Source organism: Anoplolepis gracilipes, chromosome 11, assembly GCF_047496725.1.
Source record: "Anoplolepis gracilipes chromosome 11, ASM4749672v1, whole genome shotgun sequence".
Lineage (NCBI taxonomy): Eukaryota > Metazoa > Arthropoda > Insecta > Hymenoptera > Formicidae > Anoplolepis > Anoplolepis gracilipes.
In genome coordinates, this window is record NC_132980.1 from 10398503 (window position 1) to 10413515 (window position 15013).

Consider the following 15013-nt stretch of genomic DNA (forward strand, 5'->3'; position numbering starts at 1 on the left):
CGTCTATAGAGTTTATTCCATTTGACGAGATATCAACGGTAACTACGCCAGAATTTAAGACAGCAAGTTTTATTATGTAATATTATGTGTGCAATGAGGAATAAGGATTTTCTCTCGTGGAAATATATAAAACACATTAACCCTTGAACGCGGAAATTTGCAATAAAAATTAATAATAGTACTACGTGAAAGTATATATAAAATTTCAAACAGATTTCCTGGCCTCTCTAATGCCAAATAGATTTATGGACACCAAGTAGTAGCACGAGAGTATAGTCTCTATAAGCATTTCCTTATAAGTCGCACTCTTATGTTTATCGAAACTGTATGTTATGAAGAAACCATTCCATCTTTGTTTTTTTTTTTTTTTTTTAATTATCAGTAATATCCTCCTGAGATTTTCGATTGTATATAGCGAAGATCAAGTGTAATATACGTGTAAATAGTTCAACATTAAGCTTCGTGTATCACACTGGACCTTTTCTTGATTACTTTTTGTAAATCTCAGCTGTTAGGGTGCCTCTAGCATTAGCTTATTGTATAATATACGAATGTAGAAAATACCGATGACTTAAGAATCAAAATCAAGCTCTGTAATGCCGAATTTACGTAGCTGTATCGCTTTTAAGGTGTTTAGGAATAATTTTTTCTTTTCACACATATATATGGGGAAAATTATTGTACGGTTCGATATTAGAATTTTTGTGAAATATACGCATATGTAAAAAAGTACTCGGTTTCGTTAACAATTAATCGCTAAATTTGTTAAATTTTATTGTATCAACTAACTGAAGAACTTTTTTGTTTTAATAGTGCTCTTGTAGATTTATTCATCAGAGACGTTTACATTTCAAGTTCATGTGCTTATATATAAATATCCCTTTTATATAACATTAAATAAATTTCTAACAGTATACATATACTATTGATAATTGACATACATGTTAATTTCTATGATAATCTAATATTAAATATCTCTTTAACCCTTTGAATGTCTTATTGTTCTAAATAACGATACTACAAAAGTAATATACAATTTACACAATACAAATACACTTATATGATCTTTCAAGTTTTAATGTATAAGTAAGGATATACGTGATTATACATTTATTTATTATTACATTTAATTAGAGTAGATCAAATCCAATAATGACTAATTCTATCCAAATTTATGAGACTGATTTTATAAATACCTACTAATTAATCCAGATTTAAGTGAGCCTGCCTCTCTTTACATATGGAATTTTAAAAAATAAAACATTCTAAATTTTAATTAACTATGTGTGAATAAAAGTATAGAAAAGAGAAAATCAACATACGTTGAACTAAAATGTCTAAATTTTATACACTAATAAAAACTACAAGAGCAAATATGGTATTCTTTCAGAAAAATCAATAAATTTTAATATTTCATTTTTTTTCCTGCGATTAGAGTCTTTAATATAATATATTATAAATATTTTTATAAAATATATATTATTTTATAATATAAAATTATATTAATAATTACTTATTTTATATATTTATTAATGTGAATTATATATTATAAAGACAAGAATATCACCTTATTAGTGATAGAGATACGAGAAAGTAATGAAAAGCTTTGTCATAAGATCTTATATAATTATCTTTTTTGTTCCATGTAATTTTTTAATCATTATGAATACGTAGATTGTTTTTAACACAAGATGATCATCTTTTTTCACTTCTCGTAATCTATGTCATAAGTAATATATTGATCTCTTTGTTATATGATATTTTTATTATATAATAGAAGTATATAAGCATCATGATGACAGTCATTCCGCATATCTTCTTTCTTTGCTCCAGGTTGACTTTTGTAAGTAAATTGCTTCGATTAATAAAACCTGGGAAAAGTACATTATAACGTTTCCTTCTCTGGTAAACAGTCGCGAAGTGAGTATTCCGATACGTTGCATAATCTCCTTGAAATATGAGTACATTTACAGAAATTTCAGATAACATTGCTGACGCCGACGTTGCGTGTGTTGTCGAGGTCGTACAGTTTATCCGTTGATCATAATATAACGTAATACGCATATTCTCTCCCAAGTTTGCTCATCACGATTTATTAGCGAGATTTGATTGCGTTGATAAGTCTATTCAATTAATTTCATTCAGCAATTTGTTGGTGTCTCTTTTAAATTTATACAATTTTTTGTTACCGATACAATATATATATATATAATTAAAAGATTTTTTTTTTAATTTTAAACGTGAAAGTAATTTATGCTGAGAGTAAAATAACGTAAAAAAATATAATATAAAAATAATTATTAAAGTTATGTATTAAGATGTAAAAAATTTACTAACATTTTAAATAGTTCATTTTTTTACGAACGGATAGAAAAATGTAATGGAAGCACACAGAGAAGACGATTAATTTGTATCATTTATTCGCAAAAGGTTTAGCAAAAGTTGTATAAAGGTTAATAATCTTAAGTAAAAATTGTATAAATGTGAAGAACTTTAGTAAACTTAATATTACTAATGGATTATACAAGATTCTTAACTTACATAGTCTCTTAAGTAATACAAGATTCTTAACTTACATAGTCTCTTAAGTATTTTAACAGATTAATATTTTAGACCTAACCCGCGGATATTTTGCTTGAAATTATTATGTTTTTGAATAATAATTAAAGAGGCATAATTATAATTAATATAGCCTATTGCTAATCCTAATATACTCTTTGAAAAATATCTATCATATTTAAAATAATCCTAATGAATAATCACAATAATCTTTTTTCTCAAGATTTTAAATTTTGACGAACAGCACTAATGAAATACAAAGGAGGAAGCATAGTATTTTTATCCTTGTAGTTGATTTGCCATATTATTATTGGATTTTCTCCTAAGAATAAATTTAAACATCAATTGAGACACATTTAGACTTACAACTTAAAAAAAAAACATGATACTGAAAATTTCGCGCAGACTCAATACTGTTGTTAACACACATAACTAATATATTTAATGAAAATTTATTCCTAGAAGAAAATGCACAATAATAGCAAATCAACTACAATGACAAAAATATTGTGTTTTCTCCTTTGTATAAATATTCCATTAGTTATTCGTTAAAACTTAAAATCTTGAGAAAAAAGATATTGTAATTATTCATTAGGATTATTTTATATATGATAAATGTTTTTCAAACAATTAACATACTGAGACAAATATCGTAAATATCTCCTTATTAAGACGAGATAGCTATCTATCCTTATTAGGATTATCAATAGGCTATATTAATTATAATTATGCCTCTTTAATTATTATTCAAAAACATAATAAGATAATGTGTGTTAACAACAATATTGAGTCTGCGCGAAGTTTTCAGTATTAAGTTTTTTTTAAGTTACAAGTCTAAATGTGTCTCAATTGATGTTTAAATTTTTCAGTTACTGATCTCTAGCACGATAAGTTACTCATCATATCATGAACTAACACAGGTTAATCTATTAGCGATGTTAAATCCGCTGAGGTACACAATCCATAACAAAGTCTTTATATCTTAAACATATGATTTGTATCATATCATATTGAGTTATATAAAAGACAACTAATTGCGAAAAATCACAGTAAACAGTCTCGTTGGCTTCTAACTATGATGTTAGAATGCTGCATTACAAGCAATTTTCCTTCATAATTTCGTTCTTATTTTTCAAAATAATTAATCTAAGTTTCCATGAATACTCCAAAATTACTACTACATAATAGTTATTTTTAATCTATGGTTATTTTTAATTTTACTGCAGTAAATTTTGTGTCATAGTTATAATCTCAGTCTTTAAAATCTCTTTCAGTGAATAAACCATGTGATTAATTACTCTAAATGTTCTCACTTGTTACTGCAGTAAATTGGAGTTTACAGATATGATCAGTCTTTAGGTATATATCACGTATGATTTAAAGCGAACCTTTCGGTGTAGTACATTGTCCGTTAGAGGTTGATTCCATCATCTGCGCTTGCGGTGGAGCCGCAGCTGCGCATTGCATGTATGGCTGTGGAGATCCCAACATTGGATTCCATTGTTCGTGAGGCGGTAACAAAGCATGATACTGCATAGGCTGCGGATACATTATAGGTTGCGAGTATAGCATCGGCTGACCCGCCGTTGGTGGATGACTTGGTGAGTAAGGATGCTCAGTTGGTGAATAAAGATGTTGCGGATACGAGGGCATAGTTGCGTTTTCGTCCACATGTTGAGGTGATAAATACGGCGGTACCGGTACATAGCTACCGTTTCCCTGTAGGTAATATGGAGGATTCCCCAAGATGCTATCGTTCGTCTGGTAATGCGATATTTCCTGATACGGAGAAGAGAATATGCCTGGTGGCGGGGCATATGGTGGCGCTGCATATGCATTCGGTGCATTGGACGCTACTTGATGCATCAAATCCCAAGATCGGCCATGCTGCACGTGCGTGTCGTTTCTACATGTGACGGAATTCATTGTGTTATATTGTTGACTCGAGTGCTGTGTCGAATACATCGGTCCGCGATTCTGTTGACGATTTCGTGCTCTATTACTCGTACCTGGAAAATAATATTTTTACATATAATCCTCGTAAGCTTTCACAAAATTGAGAAACTGAAGTTAATGATTTCGAATAAAACATTACAAAAAAGAACGTATGGAGGTAAATATTAGTACAATACTCATTAAATTGTTATATTTTCAAGATTTTCAATTTTAAATTATTTTTTCATATTTCAATACTCTTCCATATTCATAATGATTTGCTGTACATTCGTAGCAAAATGATCATACATGAAATCAACTTCAAATGAAAAATATATACAATAAAGACTCACAAATTAAAATTACGGGAAAACATGAAAGGCATGAGAGCCAAGCGCCAGATGAAGGAGCGCAAATAAAAACAACGTTTTGTAGTAAATTTTAAACTTTCTTTTCAGACGTTTTTCGATCCATTTTTGAATCATCTTCAGTGCTAAAAAGAATAATTTAGAGTATTACAAAAGCGTCCGTGCTTTCGAAATTACATCAAATTATAACGCCAAGTCTCACCCCAATGCATTTGAGAGCATTTGAGCAAGCATCATTACTTTTAATTATATAAGTATGAACCATTGGGGGACTCAGCGTTATAATTTGATATAATTGCGAAAGCATGGGCACCTTTGTAATACTCTAAATTCTAAATTATTCTTTTTATCACTGAAGATGATCCAAAAATGGATCGAAACGTCTGAAAATAAAGTTTAAAATTTACTACAAAACGTTGTTTTTATTTGCGCTCCTTCATCTGGCGTTTGGCTCTACATGCCTTTTATGTTTTCTCGTGAAAAATATATTAAGAATATTATATAAGAATATAATAGTAAAGTAAAGTAAATGCAGAATGACTGCAATACAGTTCATTTTTCAAATCCCTGTCTAAACAATGGCATGTTGATGACATTGTCTTTTCCGTGATGCTGATTGATTGTCTCGTTGTTAAATGCGTTTGACAGTTTGTGTGACTACTTGTAAAAAAATTAAAATAAAAAAAAAAGTTAAAAAATGAATAAAAGGAAAAAAGAGAAACAAAAGAAAGGTACATATATTATATATGCCTGTACTATATGCGTGATGAACCTAAAATATCTTGTAAAACATTCAGTTTCAATAATCTTATTTTAATAATTTTATAAAATAATAAGACAAATCAATTAATGAAAACACATAGTTGCTTTTAAAGAAAAAAAATATATAGTTGTACATTTAAAATTACATACTTTTTTTAAAAAAAAGGAATTATCTGTTTTTTTTAGCATAAATTAATTTATCGTATTATTTTATATAAATCTATTAAGGTAAGGTTACCAAAAGTGAACGTTTTATAAAAATATATTTCGCATTTTACGTCAAAATATTACAACCTTCAAGTTTCATAATTCTAAAAGTACTTAATAAAAAAATATTTTATTAATGTCTTGAAAAATTCTCGAAATAAATTACAAAAATATCTAATAAAAAATTGAGAGTGCAATTTAAAAATTTTAGAATAATTTTTACGTGATTTTGAAAAATGCTATTCAAAGTCATATAATATCTCACTTAAATATTATCATAAAACGTTTTACTTAAAATTCTATAATTTTTGTATAGATTTTTTTTTTTCACAAAAATGCATATTTTTCGAAATATTTTAGGATTTCTACATTTATATAAGAAAATGTACAAGAATAAAAAAAATAAATAATAAACGATGTAAAAGGCGCGCGCTGCATGCTAATCCCTTTCTAAAAAAGGCATGTTGATGACGCTTTCCACAATGCTGATTGTATTGTATATGATAAACCTATGTATAAACTTTTCCTATATATAATATTATATGTATATATTTAATAGGTAATTTATATTGGTGTAATTAATAGCAAAAAGAAGAGATGGAAGAAAGAAAGAGAAGGGATATAATATATAAATATTAAATAAAGAGAAAAAAAGAAAAAGAAAGGAGAATGCTTTCTTAAAGCCAATTTTAAATATTAAAATTATAAATATTCAACAAACAATTAACATTGCGAAAAAGAAACTTAACTTTAACATACACATTATAACTATACAACATAATATAAATATATAAAATAAATAGCGTGTGCTTAAAATGTTCTAGTAAATATAAAAGAACTGATTAAAATCGACTCACAAATGTTAATATATATATATATATTTTGTATTAATATATATATATATATATTTTGTATTTTTTTGATGTATATAACTTTATTTTTATATTATATTATATAAATATATTTATATAATATAAAAATAAAGTTATATACATCGAGAAAATACAAAAAAAAATTCAAAAATAAAGTAATAATAAATACGCGACCTGAATTATCCAACGTTAAAATCGGAACAATTTAGAAAATGCTCAAAGAATGGCAGATTCAAAACAAGAGATAGTAGAGAGAAAAAAGTTTATGATAATATGATTAGATAAATTAATATCTAGATAAACAATAGAGTATTTAAAGATAAAATTTTACTAAAAATTAAAAATAAAATTTGAAAATAAAATAATTATATATTACCAGAAGTAGACATGTCAAACATGGATCTCACACAGAGACAATGCCAAAGAGATTAACCAATAAAACGCGTACAAGTATCAGTGATATCAAAACAAATAATATTAACAACGGTTAACACTTGTTTCTCATAAATTCGCTATCGTTATCTTATAAGTGTCATTAATCTCTTCTCCAGTATCTTGTTCTTTGTTCATGGAGCTGCTGTTGTAGATTAAACTCTGATAAATTTTAATAATTATTTTTAAGTATCCATTAAATTTTTTGTAAATTTAAATGTTTTAATTTTAATTTTCCTATTTATTTGTACCTTTAATTACTTATATGAATATATTAATTACTTGTTAAAATTAAATATTTGTAAGAACTTTCTTTTACTATACATATATATCTCTCATTTCGAATTTATCACTTTTTCGATATTTTTTAGATGGATCATTCCGGTTTTAATTTTAAATTATAACTGTTTTCTTCACTAGTACCTACTTCGTGTTTCGGAAAACAGAACACGTCTAATTTCTTCTATTTTCATTTTCTCTATCGTTATTTACAACAATGAGGTTTCCAACTGGCAAGGTTGTATATGTTGGCAACTGCTGTATATTTAGATTGTATATTAGCTTTCTATTTATGATCTGTAACTTTTGTATTATGCATTTTTTTCATTATTGCTTTACTATATATAATTTCGCTTTTATCTTTCGTATTATATTGAAAAGAATATGATGATGAATATTATAAAGCAAATTAAATAGGTTGATACAATATAATAATTTTGTAACAGTTATTAAATTATATCAAATTAATTTAGAAGCTTGTTCTTATTATTAAGATATAAAGGTCATGTAAGTATGGATTTGGAAACATATTCTTTCTAAGTTATAAATACACTTCTTTGTGACAAAAAATTTTGTAAAAACAGTAAACATACATGTCCATATGATAATTATACACTGACACTATCGATAACAGTACAATAAAGATTATTAACATCGGGACTTTTTCAATAACTTTAGAGATATTGAAGAGATTGTTTTAAGAATTATTGCAAAGTATTATTGTAAGCATTATTGTAAGGAAAAAGAAAGTAATTTGATCAAGAAAAATGTTCTCACGCATTATTACATTTTTACGGAATTGTGACAAGTTTTTAATAAAACTTTTTTTGTAGTAATGAAAAAGTATTTATAATTTAGTAGAAAATTTCCACGATAAATCCATATTTACAATTACTTCTTTTCATAAAATAATTTGAATATAATTTTTAAAATTTAAGATCATCTATTTTAGAATTATATATATATAAAATTCTTCTAGTTTTTTAGATAATCTTTCTTTAAGATAATCGAATTTTTTAAAAGAAATTTTTAAATTAATTTTATATCTATCTATCTGTACATATAATATATATATATATATATATATATATATATATATATGTATATATATTAAAAGAAATCTTTGGATTAAATATATATATATATATATATATATATATTTAATCCAAAAATTTCTTTTAATAAATTCGATTATCTTAAAGAGAGATTATCTAAAATTTTAAAAAATATATAAATAATTTTGCTACCTTTAGCAGTTCCAGCCTGTTTTCCTTTCTGTGCAACTTGATATGAGGGATCTTTTCCATTCAAACTTTTCAATCCTTGCTTTGATTGTCTTGCGCTCTGTGTACCATTCATGCTCCAATGCAAAGTGTTGGGAATATCATCATTAGCACCTGCTCCCTCACTATACGTTAGCGAACAATTCTGCATCCCGTTAACAAGATGCTCCATTTCTTCTGGTATACATGGAACATCTGTTCAAAAAAATACATTAATGATAATATTGTAAAATTGATTTTTTATGTGGATGTTTATCGATATGTATATTATTGTACATACGAGCATTTCCCGATGGTGGCCCTAGAGGTTGCATGCCCGGTTGATAACCCGGCCCATACATCATAGGTTCATAATAAGAAGTACGAAAATCCTATAAAAAAATTGTATTGTTTAATGCTCAACATGATAAATTACAATACTCTTCGGTTCACTATATATAACTAAATACCTGCGTTAGTAGATTATAGAAATTAGATGTAGATGTATCTGAAAAAAGAAACATAAAAGAAAATAAGTATCATTTATGAGAAGACATGATTGATGATGTGAATACATAATATTATATGCATGTAAATTAAAATATACATATAATCACAATATTTTTTTTCATAATGTAATACATACGATTCATTTGATTGTGCTCTCCAAAATTTCCTGGCATGTATGAATACACAGAGTATGTGTTACTGTTATCCGAAACAACATAAGGTACGTTCGGATTACCGCCCATGTCGATTTGTTGGTTACCTGTAATTAATATTATTTGTTATTGTCAAGTAGAAAGATTTTAATAAATTTTGCTAAAAATTAATTAAACGTCTCTACATTCAATTATTGATCAATTTATAAAATTTTTAATAAATATATTCGGTATTTATTATCAAAATCTATCATTTGCAATCAATAATGTAGATTGATATAATATATCAATACCTATTTTTATCCTGCAGTAAATGAACTTCATAAAGGATTATATTTCCATATCAAAAAATTATTCATTAATCCATAAACCAAAAGAATCTGATATATTTTATTGTTTTACACTATTAAACATGTACAGTGATACGTAAAAAAAAGTTAGTACAACGCGTAAGAAAAAAATTTGCTTTAAAATTCAATCATGTAATCAATATCACAAAGAGTTTCAAAAATACTCACCATTGCAAGGTGACAAATTTTCCTCGAACAATTTCAGTTGTGGATATGGAAGAGCAATACGAGGATCATTAGATCTTTCAGTTTTATTTCTTGCAGTATTGTTCACTTTTCTAATTACTGCTTTTTTATGCTCTTCTACTTGTGCTGAATTGTTGAGTGCAGCCACAGGCAAGTTGTTAGCTTTTTCCTACAAATAAGAAATAGTTGTATGGAAAAGCGTTCTATATTTTTAAACATAATGTTAAAATCTTACATTTGTTACACGACCATAATCTTCTATAAACTGATTCTCTGTTTGGCATTGATCTGTACTGTACAAAAAACTTTTAAATTAATTAAATTAGCAATTATTGTTATATTTAAACTATATAATGACTATAAAATTTTATACTTTATTATATAATTATTTTTATTATAAATATAATTATAATTTATATGTTATAGTGAAAATACATACAAAAATTCATCGTTTTGCTCGTCAGTTCTAATGTTATTAATGTCGTTGATATTATCACTATCAACATTACTATTATTGTTGTTGTCGTCGCTATTTATTAATACATTTTTATTTGAATTATTTGCATTATTTGCTGGTCCATGTACCATATTTATGCCTTTTTTCTTTCGCGGGAATGAGTTGTACGATTTATTCCATCGTCGATCTAACAAAATAAAGATTAATTTGTTATATGTAGAAAAACAATAATATCAAAATAAATGATTCAATAAACTGACTTGAATCTGAATTGACCGAATGGTTTCTATTGACTGCTACCCAATTTTTCTGCCTATTTTTTCTCACTACAGGTAATGGTTTTAGAGCACTATATGGAACAAGTTTTTTCTCTCCAAGATCTTTGATAAAGACTAGGACTGGTTCTCTACTTGTACCCATTTCCTGTATATAACCTTGGAGCCAAATAGGTCCCTGCTTCAATTTCTGCTGCTCAATTTTACTGTTACTCTCGCCAGCACCACGATCTGACGAATTAGCGCGCAAACTTGTATTATTATTTCTGTCACATTGTTCTAAGTCGTTTATACTGATTTCTATTAAACATTTGCCACCAACTTGAAGCTCATTACTGTTGTACCTGTTCCAGCCTGCGGATTTTACCTCTGCATACAAATAATTTTATTTTCAAATATCCTACCTTGTTCAATAAATATATAAATTTCTCACCCTTTTTTAATCTGTAATTTATTATAATATATAAAATACCTCGTTTCAACTCGTGCCATATGTCTAAATCTATGTTGCGATAATAATCATCAGCTAGTGCTTTTGCAACTTTATAAGGAATAGGTGGTGCTCCTTTCCAATCGGTTTGCACTTCGTCCGTATCACTATGTTCATTCTTAACTTTTTTATATAAATCTTCAATCAATTGTCTGAATAAAGATATATCTCATTATAAAGAGAAAAATAATTTATATCTTTTTAATATATTTATTTGTAGATTGCAATCATTATTATAATTGCAATTATAACATACATTGAGATGTAATTAAGTACTTACTCTCTAATATCAAAATTTTCCTTCTGAAAAAATCTGTCATGTCTAAATGTAGTATTTCGATTATGTAGCATTTTATCCGCAACAGTTTTTATGTTAGGCATTTGATACAAATATTTATATACAACTTCATAAACAATAGCTATCAAGAAAAGAAAAGAAAAAGATTACTATCATTTTGAAAAAAACAGTTGGAGAAAAAATACTTTATGCTATGGGCACAGTCAATAGAACACAGGTCAATAGAAAATGTCTACCTACATTGGCAGTAAGCGGCTGATTGAACAAAAGCCATTGGGTAAACAGGCTCATATTGCTTCGGTTCTGTGTGACATAACAATATAACGCCTTTTTTGAAACCATTATTAGTAACATTTTCACATATCTGTTTCTCGCCAACAAATATGATTATATCTCTTTTATAAAGCAGGGACATAGCACGAATCTCGTTTGGGCCTCCCCATTCTGTGAAGCACTGCATTTCTTTCATATGATAATCAAATGATGTCAGAGACTGGAAAAAGAAAGAAAAAAAAAAGGAAAAAAGAAGACACATACTCATTTTTTCAATAGGGAAACATTGCTATACAAAATACTTACATCCTTGAACAAATGTTTTTTTTTCATCATAAAATCTGTACATTCTTTTCTCACTCGCAAGTGATAATGTTGAGTATGATACACCTGTTCGCTAATTGCTCTGAATAAGCAAGTGGGGTCTCTGGGAGTGCGCTTTCTGAAGTAACCTTCCTTAGCCAGCCATTGATCCACTGGTTCCAGTGTTCGTTTCGACATTCTTCTACTTGATATTACCATGTGCCTCAATTCAATAAACTGTTAAAGATTTTGAGATGTGTCTAGCTAACGAAATATTTAAATCTTTCATAGTTTCATTTCTTTATCTTATCTTTTCTTATATTTTTACACAATGTTGGATATTATCAGTCTCTTTTTCTTTCCTATATTTAATTGTATTATGTAGGGTGGCACAATTTAAATAGCACTTCCTTTTTAAATAGTACTTCCTTTTATAAAAATTTTTCTAGAAAAAGAATAGATAAGATAAAAAAAAATTCACATAATTAGTGCAATAATTCTCTGAAAACTCTATTTATACTCTTGATAATAGACTTTGTATTCATAACATGATGTATTTTTTTGTCAATGATTATTATATATGATATTGACATTAGTGATATCTGAGACTAAACATTGGCAGATATTAATTGTAGAAATTTCTTCTAATTGTTTCACCAGCTTTGTATACCTAACCATATATTTTTAATTGAAACATAAAAAATTAGAGAGAATATAAACAAGAAAAAGATTATGTATCTCTTTACAGAAAATATTACAAATAAAATATATATTATTGCAAGGGCATTAAAAAAATTAAAATAATAATAAATAACTTATTCTAATGTTTCATAATCAATAAATTATACAAATTTATTGCTTTATTATGTCGCAAGATTTTTAATTAACTTTAACGTTAATGCCTTTCAACGTTTATGTCTATTTATAGTAATATTATAAATTAACATTAAAAGTCTGTCTTTCTAGAGCTACAAACCTGTGATATATTAAAGCTGGAAACAGAATTTTTCTTGCTAAACACATGTGTTATACAGTTTCTTGCTCCTATAGCCTCTTTTTTACATAAGGTGTTTTTATTTTAAAAAAAACACCATATAAATAAAATAAATGATTACACAAAATAAAATAAATGTTATTTTGCACGCATAACAAATAGACATACATATGTGAAATACGTAAAGGCACGTAGATTAAATTTTATCGAAATCTAAGAAAATGGCTCTCCTACAGCCCTACACAATAGACTCATTGTTTTGCATAAATCACAAAATAAATTATAGATACTATTATTAAAAAAAAAAAAAAAAAAAAAAAAAAAAAAAAACAAGACAAGCGCGTCAATTTTTTCATAAGAGTTGAATTTTCCAAACAAAGAAAAATTCCGTCACACAAGGCACGTTATACAAGAAGTACTGTTCCGACAAAGAAAATAAAATATTGTACTTTGACTGTACCTCGAGGAGTGTCAGGCGGTAATTGTCGAATATATCGATTATATATATATAATATACACATATATTTTGTAGGGCCACAGTAAACGAGAATCAATTGCGAATCCTTTCGCCTTTCACGGCTTCGTGAAAACCAAGCTCGAGAAAATTTGTACAAAATGGAGAATGAAGGAGGAATTCTCCTTGCGTAATCGACCAATTTCGCCAGTTTTCGCGAAAGTTGTAAAAACTGATTTTCCCGACCTCGGAAACATTGATTCTCGCGAGATGTAAGAAGACTCGGAAAGAAGAAATTAATCTCGCGCGAACTATCACATTACTCCCTCACCTGAGATCTCGGCCAAACAACAGTCGTATGCCTCACCGAACAACGGCCATATCTTTTCTGATAAACAATGCTACACTACTTTATTAAGTGATTTTGCCCTTGAACATTTACCTGCTTCCCCCTCCCCCGTCCAAGCGTCGCTTTGAATTCTAACTTTTGTTATTTTTCTCTCAACTGTTGTGCGATCGTGCATACGATTGATACATCGTATAAATTATAATCATTATTATATCGACGTACTTGCACCTTTGCAGAAATTCCTTTACTCGATAAGGATAGAGATAGAAGACAAGTCATATTTGTGATCTTACTCACTTCGTATGGCGATGACGTTTTCAAAGCACGGAGAAGCGACGTGAAGGTCCAACGAATTCGGATGTCATCATCGTGATATCACATATCCTTATAAAGTGGAAGACTCGAGATATAAATGAGATACAGGAAAAATCCTCAGAGTCTGACAAACAGTGTGCTTGATTGGTTAATGCGAACCAATCATGCATTTTCAATAATCTTTCGTCCCCGTCTCCGCCGGATAACAAAAGTAGGCGCCAAATTTCAATTTTAAAAGGATGCTAGACTATCGACCGAGTTCTAACAAAACAACATATTTGCTTAATATAAAAGTTGCAATTTATACACATAAAATAAAATAAGTGGTGCCGGGACAGAATTGCACGAAAGAATATTTGTGAACTTTTAGAAATGAGCTTAGAAGCCTAGATAAAAAAATTTTGTTGCAGAAAATGTTGTTGCCGCGAAATTTTTTTGATCTAAACTTCTAAGCTCATTTCTAAAAGTTCACAAATATTCTTTCGTGCAATTCTGTCCCGGAACTACTTATTTTATTTTACGTGTATAAATTGCATTTTTTATATTAAGCAAATATAGTTTTTTTTTTTTTTTTTGCTTAGAACTCGGTCGATAGTCCAGCATCCCCTTAACTTAGTTTCTATTTCACTTTGAAGGTGACTCTTCAAAGAGAAGATATCCTATAAATATTAATAGCACTTTATTTACTTAATGTATTATATTTTTCTGCATATGTTAATCTTATAAATATTCTTATTTTTGTATAAACATGATAATTTAAATTTAAAAAATATAACTCATTTCTGTCTTTTTCAACTCTCTGTATATTTTATCTTATAGAATTAATGCGTGCTATTAATTGACATTGATTATTTTGTAAATCTATTATATTATAAGAATTTGCAGATTATTGTACAAGTTATATTATTTAAAGAGAAATATCCTATAAAGA

General features: G+C 27.7%; 1 protein-coding gene and 1 long non-coding RNA gene across 8 annotated transcripts; both read right to left on the reverse strand.

Moving 5' to 3' along the window:
- Window positions 1-3675: 3675 nt before the first annotated feature.
- Window positions 3676-14228, reverse strand: LOC140671021 (uncharacterized). Of its 7 annotated transcripts, none has more exons than XM_072902012.1 (15): window positions 13861-14002; window positions 12947-13023; window positions 11974-12207; window positions 11635-11887; window positions 11377-11515; window positions 11079-11248; window positions 10592-10975; window positions 10314-10518; window positions 10110-10179; window positions 9857-10043; window positions 9323-9445; window positions 9147-9184; window positions 8978-9068; window positions 8662-8892; window positions 3676-4568 (listed from the first exon to the last, which is right to left on the reverse strand). In XM_072902012.1, the coding sequence occupies exons 1-15, from the start codon at window positions 13940-13942 to the stop codon at window positions 3937-3939; spliced, it is 2916 nt and encodes a 971-aa protein (XP_072758113.1). In that variant the 5' UTR covers window positions 13943-14002; the 3' UTR covers window positions 3676-3936. The 7 variants fall into 7 exon arrangements, with proteins under 7 accessions (XP_072758113.1, XP_072758114.1, XP_072758117.1 ...); XM_072902013.1 differs by having other exon boundaries at window positions 10110-10167; window positions 13861-14000; XM_072902016.1 differs by having other exon boundaries at window positions 13750-13889.
- LOC140671033 (uncharacterized) lies at window positions 4575-7556 on the reverse strand. Its single transcript, XR_012047662.1, has 3 exons — window positions 7387-7556; window positions 7080-7297; window positions 4575-5519 (listed from the first exon to the last, which is right to left on the reverse strand). It is a non-coding gene; the product is annotated as an uncharacterized lncRNA (long non-coding RNA).
- Window positions 14229-15013: the final 785 nt, after the last annotated feature.